We start from the raw sequence: 11,056 nt of genomic DNA, 5'->3' as shown, positions 1-11,056 counted from the left end.
GTGAAGAGGAGAAGAGAGGTTCAAAATATGAAGGCCATCCTTTTTATTTTATAAAATTTGAGAAATCATTTTTCTATTTTAATTTGGAAAAAATAATCCCTCTAATTATATTTATATTACTATTATTCTTGATATTAATAATTTTTAATTAATGAAAAATTAATTAAAAAACTTGTGGAATTTTATCATATTTTTATACAACATAAATGAATAGTAAAATGTTTGTATCTTTTCCTTCTGAGTAGAAACTCCACCAGACATGTCGGGCGCACGTGTTATGGTAAAAGTGCAATCAAGCAGCTAAGAGCTCAAAACGCGTTTTTATTTATTAAGATAGGAGGTCCTTTTTCTTTTTCTTTTTCTTTTTTTAAAATAATATAGAAAGACCCGATTTTCGCCTTGATTTTTCTTTTTAAATATTTATACTTTTTTAATTCTGAATGATAAAAGCAAAAAGAAAAAGTTTCATAGAATGAAAATTTTGCTTTTGAGGAAGAAATATTTTTATATTCGTATAAATTTCCTTTATATGATAAATTATTCATTCCTCTGGCTTTCTCTAACTAAGCTAATCTAAGAAACATTTTTATAATGATTTGAGAAACAATTTATTCTTTTTTTAATACAATGTTTAATACTATCCATAGTCTATCCCAATCCTTAAATAGAAGGATAATATGTTTCAATGCACTTGAACTTACGTCCTCCTACACTGGTAACAATGCCGACGCCAATTGAACTAAGACTCAATAGGCAGAAACAACTGATTCTAATCTCTACTAAAAAATATTGCGTAATAAATTAATTAAATGTTGGAATATCAATGCAGTTCAATTGATACAGTTGTTATTATAGCTTTTCGATTTAAGAGTTTGAGGTTGGAATTTCTATTTATTTTTAAATGAGTGAAGATTTTAGGAAAAGTGGAAGCTAGTTTGACAGGTAACCATACGAGAATCTACATCTAGAATATAAAATTAGGTAACCAAAGTTGCTTTAATAAAATAGTAGACAGAGGGATATTAAAAAGATTAGAAATTATAAATATAGAGAAACCTTCATATGAAATCAATTTCCAAAGGTACCTTTAGGTCAACAAGATCGATTGAAGAAAAAGCTAGGGCTACATATCTCCCATAACTAACCTATATTCTCATTCCCATATGGGTATATATCCGGCATAAATGCATTAATTTTTTCTTTTTATATTTATATCGGGATATGTATTGAACACAAATATTTAAAAGAAAATCCTGATAACACCGTAATTAATTATTTTACTGAAAATTCTCAACCCTTTCTTCAAGTCCAGAGAGGCTCCCAAGGTGAAACAATACAAGTATCATCTAGAAAACAAGTGGTGTCAATGGGTTCTTTAGATTGTGACATTTCCAAGATTAGGGTTAACACATTGGCTTGTTGGCATTGCAAGGTCACAACCTCAGCTTGTGCCTTGGCCAGCTGTGCTTGGAGGTCACTCACTTGCTTTTGTAGCTGGAAAATCGCTCCGGCACACCCGTATACCGGATCCCGAATCCGAGAACTGGCCTCGTACACCATGCTACTTACTGCATCTTCTCTTTGGGACTCTGGTAGTTCCTGAGAATAGTTTCAGTTTTGTTAGCATAACTGATTGGAGATCCAAGGTTTTAAAGAAGAAAATTACCAAGTTAGAGATTATTTGGAAATCTGGCAATCATGCATCCCTTGGCTAGTCAACTTTTGATTTTTTGTCCTTATATTGTTAGTACTTGTATTTTTTATATAAAAGAAATGAGAAAAGAATTAGAGATATTAGAATACACATTTTAAATTCTATTATCTATTTCGAACAAAACATAATAAACATGATAAATTTAATGGAATATATATTGTAATCTTGACCGACTTGTATAAACCATTAAGTCGCACATTAATTTATTGGCAATTGAAGTCAAGATTTCCTCATTGCATGTGAACTGTAATCGTGACTTGACTTAGACCTTTTTACAATCAACACTGTGACCCTTTTTTCCATTTTTAATTTGAGGAAATCAATATATTGGTTTTTTAAAAAATAATGTCATTTGATAATGAGATTAAAACAGGAATTTGACAAGAGAAAAAAAGGGGGGTACCTGCAAGGATTTGATGATGTGGCTAGCTCCAAAAACTCTATGAGCAATGATGAACTTAGAAGGCTCAGTTGGTGGGAAATAAGGAGCCAAAACACACTTGTCGACGCAGCGACGGCGAAGGATTTTGCAGGCAGCACAAGGGCTGAGAACAAGCTGAGGAGAAGCTGCTGCTGCTCGCGGTGGTGAAGAAGATTGAGAGTCTGGAGAAGGAAGACTTGGTGAAAACTGAGAAAGTGGTGAAGAAAACGACGACGATGGAGAATAAGAAAACGTGGTTGGAATTGAGATTGGAGAGATTGAACCCCTCTCATTGTTTTCCATCGTTGCCAAAATGAAGAAAATAAAAACCGAGTGTGGTTTGTTTCTCGGGAAAAAGAAGAGAGAGATAGAGAAGGTGGTTTAGTTTAGTTGAAAGCAGGGAAAGGGATTTGTATAAATAGAGAAGGGAAATTGGAAAATAAAAATATCATAAATATAACCGCATCAAAACCCTTCGATGATGTCATGGTTGTGTGAAAAGATATGCTTTTGTGGGCGCAAATTGTTACTATTAGTTAATATTGGTATTAATTTATGAAAAATATGTATTATCAGTTGATAATAAAATAATGCATGGTCATTTGTGTAAGATAAAAAGTATTGAAGGGTTTATAGAATAAATATTAATTATAGTTGTTAAAAAACATAAAATTTATAATCTTATATCTCATTTTATCATTAATTGATGGTGTATGAGACTTATGCAATCCTTAGTTCATTAAAGTTTTTAATAATTATTATAATTTAGCGTAAATCAATTTATTCATCTAAATTCACATTGCGATACTAATATAAAATTAATTACTTTGCATGCTTCAATAATTTTATATATGATTTTGCAACAAAAAATATTAATACGTTAATAGATGAACAACTTAATCAGCAATATAATAAAATCTAAAGTCTCATATTTATATTATTACTAGTTGTTAATGTAAATGATTTTAAACATTTAATTTTTAATTAAATTTTAAATAACGTGTTTTAATTACTATTACCTATCATTAATAAAGATAACTTCTTTTATTTTTGAATAATATATGAATTTGGAATTATAAAATAAACTATAATATTAATTTGAAAAAAATTAAACTAAAACAACATGTAACAATTTTAATAATAGTTCATTATAAATACGAAAAATATTCACAATTTTTAAAAATGATTTTAAGAGTGCTTGTTTAGCACAATATAAAAATTTATTGATTTAAAAACATTTCATAATATTATATTACTTTATCATCAATTAAAATAATGTTTGATCACTCTTCAGCGTCACTGTCGTTCGAATGTGATTTTGATATTGCCTTTTTCATGAATTGTTGATTTAATGTCCAATTATTTTTTTATATAATTCTAACTTACTAATATTAACTGTCGAAACCATTTTTTTTTGTAAAAGGGTCGACTTTGATTTTAAAAAAAAAACAAAAATGGACATGGGAGTCGCCATCAATCCTTTTTGATGAGGTGCGATCAGGTCACTTCGAAAAGTGGTTATTTTTAATAAACGGTTTGATTTTAAAAAATGATTTCGATCTACGAAATTCAGAAAAATGGGTTCAGGATTCGGTTACGTACGAGGAAGGGTTAGCACACTCGTAACGCCCAAAATTGGCACCTAGTTGATTAATTAGTGTCTTAGTGTCGGAAATTGGAAACTTTGAAGAGATTCAAAATACGATCCTTTGCTGAGATGCTGAAAATTTTCGAAAAAAGGGCATATTTCACTTTAATCGAGAAAGATAATTATATCCCGTAAATTAGGACACAATGTCTTTAAATTCCCGATTCGAGAATAAATGCCGAAAAATTAACTTAATTGAAAGATATTCGATTATCTCGGGTTTAGAAAAGAAATCATGTCCCGTAAGTTAGAACACGATCTTTTATTAATTCCCGAGATTATTAAAAATTTGTGCTTAAAAAAGTTAGTGTACTTAGATTTGTCGAGAAAATCGAAACCCCGTAAGTTAGGGCACGACTTTTCGAATCTCAAAATACGAAGTTTTACTTATTTTAAAGTCATAATTTATGCATCGGGTAAAATTAATGTAATGTGATTTTGTAGTAATACTTAAAGTAAATCACACTGTTAGTTTGCATAGAATAATAGATGTGATAACATAAACGATATTAGTAAAGGCAAAAATAAAATAAATAAAAGATGATGATAAATAAAAGGAAAAAGCAAGTAGCAATCTAAAACTAGATTAAAAACAATAATAAACAAATACGTAAATAAATGGTGTGTAAAACGGCTAAAAAATATAAATAAAAAATATTACAAAGTTTGAAATTCTAAAAAGGGTATAAATAAGTAAATAATAATATTAATAATAGAATAGCAAATAATCTAAAGTTGAAAAATTATAAAAGATATAAGTACATAAATAATGATAATGTAAAAATTAATTAAGTTAACAATATGGTAATAATAATAAGTGTATAACTAAAAAGAGTAAAATAATAATAGTAATAATAATATTTAATTAATTAATTTAACAATAAAATAGCCAAAATAATAAAAAGGACTAAATTGAGCCTTAAAACAAAATTTTGGGGCAAATAAAAAATAAATAAAAATCGGGAGGACCCTTCTGAACACGCAATTAACAAGAAGGGAATAAAAGGGTAATTTTCCCTTCTCCTCCAAAACGCTGTTGTTCAAATAAGGACCAAACTGAATTCGCAATAAATTATGGGATACAATTTAAAAAGACCAAAGAAACTTGATTACAAAATCTCTAAAAAAGCGGAGGGGCTAAAAGGGTAAATAACCCAAAACTCAAAAACGCGCGGATCCCCTGGTCGGGTCGGGTTGACGAGTGGATCATAGGGGGTAAAACCACGTCGTTTTGGCCACGGGGATCAAGGCTCAAAACAGTGCCGTTTTAAACTTCTATAAAAACCAAATTTTTTTTTGAAATTTCATTTCTCCCATTTCTCTAAAAATAACAGAAGTTTCTCTCAAAAATCCCCCTCCTTCTGATCCTGGCTCCGATCGATGGTCACCGTCGCCGCGCCGCCGTGGCTCCACCGTGGGTGGTGGTCGAGACCGCGAAAAAAAAAAAAAAAATATATATATATATATAGGGTCCTTTAGCCCTTTATAAAATGGACTTGAAGGTAACACCTTCTTAGTCCAAAAAGTCGAGAGAAAAAAAAGCCTCCGCCCACTTTTAAACCTGTTTAGGCGACGGAGATGGAAACTCCGACGAGGTGGTCGCGGGCGTTCAGGTGAGCTCTTTCCTCTCCTCTTTTTTATTTATTTATTTTTGTGTATGTAAAGAAAACGAAAAAAGAAACAGAAGCAAACAAGTACTGAAAACAAACAAAAAAAAATCACCTCTGCAGTAATTTTGTTTTTTGTTTTCTAATGTTTGTTTTTATTTTTTTTTAATTCGTTTCTGTATTCCCAAAAAAAGACCCTTTGCAATCGGTTTGAATGGCCTCTATATAGTCATTTTTACACAATTTTTTATTCTATTTGTTGGCTGTCACTTCTTCTTCTCATCTTTGCAGGTGCAAATGGCGGTGGCAGATGGGGTTGATGACTGCGGTGGTGGCAGGATAGCTAGGGTTTCAGCTTTTCTAAAACCCTAGTTTGACTATTTGGATCACTTGGGGTTTGGGCCTATTGGGTTTAGTTTAGTTGGGTTGTCTGATTTGGGCCCGGGCTAAATTGGGTTTGTTTTTGGGTTTGTAATTGGACTCTAGACTTTGGTTATTATCTCTGGTTTGTTTGGATTTTATTGGGCCCCTACCAAAATGGCCTATAACATTAACTATTGGATGTTATTTATAAAACTAAATTTAAATTTGAATTGGTATATAACTCTAATATCAATTAAATGATTGTTAATATGCTTAGACATATATTTAAGTAATAACTCTATTTTAGATTAATAACATTAGCACAAATTAAATAAATTAAATTAACACAACTTTTTAGTGTCAAATTTTAACTAAAATTATAAAATTAATTTAATTATAATTATCACAATTTTCCTATATTTTATGTTTAAAGTTTTATTCAAATAACAACTCCATTTTAAAAAATAATACAATTTCTGTCCCATCCCAAAAATCGAGTTAGTGGAATTGGGTTTGTGAAACTGAGAGTGGTCACATCTTGATTTAAAAGGTTATCTTTATTCTTTTTTACTTAAAAGAGTTACTATCCCCTCCTTCCCCTTTTAATTTTTGTGAATTTCAACAAGCATAGGGTAAATTGCTTGTGCTGGCCCTAAGGTTTACAAACCCTAGGTATTTAACCAATTCTTTCCTAATTAGAATTTCACCTTTTCAAATCCTAATAGAATTTGTTCTCCATCTTCTTCTTCTTCTTCTTCTTCTTTTTCTCTTCTCTTCTCTCATTCTTGCATCTTATTTCCTTCTTTGTGCTGTTAATTATTTTTCTTTCCCCTATCGAATCGTTCCCCGATCATTTAATTTCTATTGCTATTTAAGAATTATCATCAATAACACTCGTTATCTTTGCCAAGAATTGATAAGTATACTTCGTTTCAATGATTAGATTTCGTAATTCCGTTGTACGAATTACCAACGTAAATCTTTCTTTCGATTAATCAATCTTTTTCAAATCTTGCCAAATCTTGATACCAATAGTTAGTTGTGTGTAATTTCCGTTGAAGGATCGGATCTAGGTGAATCGGATCAGAATTGATCGTGAGAAGTGTCAATCGGACCTGTGGTGAAATGTGTGTGTATTTTCCAAGTGAATCAGTAGTGATCGTGTGTAGGTTTAGGGCCACACGATCTCCCACATGGGTGTGTGGACCACACAACCATGTGCACCTATAAATCGTAGGGTAATTCGTGAACCACACGGCCTCAAGCCTGTTACGCGGCTTGCCACATAGTCGTGTCCTTATTGTAGGGTATTTTATTATTTTCTACACGACATCAGGTTGTTATACAACCTAGCCAGATAGCCGTGTATCCCTTCCACACGGTCACAAGGCTCTCACACGGCCTGACCACACCGTGTGACCCATGTTTTACAATTTTGCTTAGAATTTTGTGATATTTTCAGTTTAGTCACTGCATAGCCCTCAAATTGTTTTAAGAGTTTCTATTCACTCAATTGAGTCCTTAATATTATGTATATTCTGGAATATGTGATTTAATGTCTGAATTGCTATTGTTACAATGTATGATTTGTGAATGTTACATGCCTACTATCATTATAATTCTGATAAATTGTTACTGTTATTCCTACTTCTTCCTTACTGAGTGCATGTTAAGCATGTCTACTGCTAATGTTGAATTGAATACATGTTAAGCATGTCTATCTTTTCTGCATTGTTCTATTACAAGCATGTCATATTATATTGCATGGAGTGGGACAATATGAATGGAGGAAGTACTGGAAGTTTAATAATCTGAAAGCATGGGTGGTTTATCCACAACTTACTGGCAGTTTATTTGAAAATAATGGTGGTTTACCCATAATTTTTACTGGAAGTTTATCTACAAATTACTAGTAGTTTATCCACAAAGTGATGTGTAAGGATGGATGAGTTATGGGAAACTCTTATTGTGGTGTGTACTGGAGTTGGCTAGGATCTTTTCTGAAAAATTGATACTGCATTGTCATTCATAAGCATTTACAAACAAACTAAAAAATTTTGAATTGCTATATTGATGTGTTGATATGAAAAATTGATATTTTGTATTGTTATACGATTTTATTTGTTCTGAGAACTGATATATTGTATCCTTTGTCTATTGTTTGACACTGATTTTCTTGTGTTTAGACTCACACTGAGCTTTTTAAGCCCACCTCCCTTAATTTCCATCTTTACAGATAATCCACAAAGTTAGGACATGGACATGGACTCGACATTCAGAGGGCTTGTCTCAGATAGTTTTTTTTCATAAAAGTATTTTGGACATAATATTTATAATTTATGTTATTGGGGAACTTTTTATTATTATTTTGAATTGTGGCATGAGACTTAGATTTTAGATTTATTTGGCATGCATCAAGTTTAGATTTATTTTAGGCTATTGAAACATGAATTTTGATTTAACTATGCATGAAATTTTGTTTTCCATTAAAACTATATTGAATATCACCTTTTTGCTACAATATTAGGTAAATAAGAATTTTCGATAAGTAGATAAATTAGAAATCAACTAAGTTTTCAAAAATAGAACCATTACAAGAAAAATGTTAAAAAAAAAGTAAGTTTTCGAAACTTGTAAGTTTTTGTGAAAAGAGAGATGAGGCTAAGTTTTCTTCATAGGTAAACAAATGTTTTAAAAAGACTATTTTATAAACTCTGATAGTTTTATTGGGCCATTTTAGTGGCTAATGTAACCTTCAGAATTTGGCCGTAGTGTTTAGGCCGGGTTAGGGAGATTACTTTTGGTGGTATTAGAGTCAAGTTTCAAAACTCCAACTGTGAAATTTTAAATGAGTTTGCATGCATGTCTTAAAAAAGGAGGGTATTTTGCGGAAAACCATGTGCCACAAAACTTTTGGAAATGATTTTCTCCAAAGAAATTATATTTGAGACTTCGATGCCGATCCTAACTTAGTTACTGTTATTTCTGAAAACTATAGTCAAACTTTAAACTTTAAACTATAAACTTTAGACTATAAACACTCAGAAAAATAGTTAATGTTTGAACTTTTTATTTGAAAATTGTAGATAAACCTTAAACTCAGAGAAATGAGAAATGATAGTGTTTCTGTTAAACTGAGAATTTGGGGTAGACAAAATTGTTAGTGAAGTTATTGTAGTTAGTCATTTGGGACAGTCCTTGGCAGTGAATATGATCTTCAAGAGAAGCCCATTGGAGGTTTAAGAAGAAGTATTGTCTGGAATTGTATTGAAATCAGAGTGGCGCAACGGAAGCGTGGTGGTTGGTTTGAAAAGAGGGGATAACGAATTTTGTGGCTAAGTGATTGGCGTGTCAAGAGTGAAATTTTGGGGACGAAATTTCTTTTTAGGAGGGAAGAGTTATCACATCCTAAAAATTGGGTTAGTAGAATCAGGTTTGTGAAACCGAGAGTGGTCACGCCTCGATTTAATAGGTTATCTTTGTGTGTTTGTACTTAAAAGAGTTACAACCTAATGATTAAGGGTTAGTAAATCCTTTCTAGAGATCCTATGTTCGGGCCCTTCCTTTCCCTTTTAACCTATGCTCATAACAGTTTGATTCAGTAGCAATTAATATCCTGCGACAAATCAACTCAATAGAAAAATTCATGCATTTTATGTGATTGGTTTAATGATGTCATAAAGCATACTATACATACAATCACAAACATCGAAATAATAGTCATACGTATTGTTCACAATTCATGCGAATATATATAAACATCATATTAATACGGCCAATCAATTCATAATTCATATTATCAGGGACTTAATTGAATAATATAATATACTAAAATAGTTCAGGAATCAATTAGGGACTAAACTGAACAAAACATAAAATTCTAGGTCAAAACTATAAAATTTGAGATACAAGGGACACACAACTATGTGATTGGATTGTGTGCAATGCCCTAGACCTTGTATGGGGGGTTATATGATTGTGTGGCTGGGCCGTGTGATAGGCTATGGCCGTGTGGTATTTGCAAAATCAACCTACAAGGGAGACACGATTGTGTGGCAAAGCCATGTGGAGGGTCCTAGGTCGTGTGAGGATCGAATATTCTGAGGCATGGTTTGCCCCGATTCGCTTGTAAAAACACACACCTTTTTCTAGGATCTCGAACAACATCCCTCACATTCAAATCTGATCTGATGCGCCTGCAATGTGTCCTTCAAACAACATTTATACATGAATTAATGGCTGGGCTTAAGATTAATTAAAGATTACCGAGAATTTTGACAATATTCGTATAAGATCTATTAATTCGAATGAAAGATTAGTATCAGATGTAAATACTATGAGAATTTGGGATTAACTATCAGGATTGAATTGAACTTACTGATTCTTGGCGAGGATTAAAAATGTTTCTAATGGCGACTATAAAATTAGTTGAAAAATGGCTTGAATCGAGAATCGATTTTGGTTCGAGAAACAGAGAAAATATTTAGCAACAAAATAATGTGAAATATGATGTAAAAGAAATGAGAATGAAAGAAAAGAAAGAAGAAATATGGAAGAGAAACAAAATATTGGTTAGGATTGGAAAAGAAATAAAATTTTAGTTCAATTAGGTGAATATTGATTAAGGCATTGTTTAGCATTGCTTTAGAGAAACACTTTTGGAAGAAAAGTTGTGCTAAACAAGCAACTTTTGATTAAAACTTTTGGTTTTTCATAAACACTTTTGGCCAAATGGACAAGTTAAAATTTTTAGCTTTTCTTCTCCCAAAAGCATTTTTCAAAGCTTAATTACTTTTTCACCCCCTTCAACACACGGTACTTTCCCTTCTCTGGTTCTCCCTTCTCTTTCATTTTTTTTGCTTCTTCCATTTTCTCCAAGGTTTTTCCTGCTCTCCCCCTTCTTTCTTTCTACTCCCTTAATCCCATATTCTCATTTCAACTCCTCATTTAACTTTATCGTTTTTCCCTATTTCAGGTTAAGATCTTTTTTGTTGTTGCTGAGTTTGGTTGCTCCCTATTTCAGATTAAATTTCTCATTTCACTTATGATTTTCTTGGGTTTTCCATTTGGTTACCTAGTTTGATTCTTTTTTTGGTTTTTTTTTTCCATTTCAATTTGATTCTTTTGCTGGTATTTTCTCCTTTGATTTGTTGGATTGTATCCCATCAATACCTTCTAGAGTTTTGTTTGATGCTATGCTAAAACTTTTGAAGAACATGAACGATTAGAAGTTCCTCTTTTTTAATCTTGTTTAACACTCGAACCTGCTTATTCTTGCCTTTAGAAGTTCTTGTTTAGACTTA

General features: G+C 31.6%; 1 protein-coding gene across 1 annotated transcript; it reads right to left on the bottom strand.

The window, feature by feature from the left end:
• Nucleotides 1–1,047: 1,047 nt before the first annotated feature.
• LOC105781058 (LOB domain-containing protein 1) lies at nt 1,048–2,515 on the bottom strand. The gene is made up of 2 exons (XM_012605631.2): nt 2,118–2,515; nt 1,048–1,599 (listed from the first exon to the last, which is right to left on the bottom strand). The coding sequence occupies exons 1-2, from the start codon at nt 2,436–2,438 to the stop codon at nt 1,303–1,305; spliced, it is 618 nt and encodes a 205-aa protein (XP_012461085.1). The 5' UTR covers nt 2,439–2,515; the 3' UTR covers nt 1,048–1,302.
• Nucleotides 2,516–11,056: the final 8,541 nt, after the last annotated feature.

The sequence above is a fragment of the Gossypium raimondii genome, chromosome 4 (genome assembly GCF_025698545.1).
Source record: "Gossypium raimondii isolate GPD5lz chromosome 4, ASM2569854v1, whole genome shotgun sequence".
Lineage (NCBI taxonomy): Eukaryota > Viridiplantae > Streptophyta > Magnoliopsida > Malvales > Malvaceae > Gossypium > Gossypium raimondii.
This window is presented reverse-complemented; position numbering and strand designations above follow the sequence as displayed.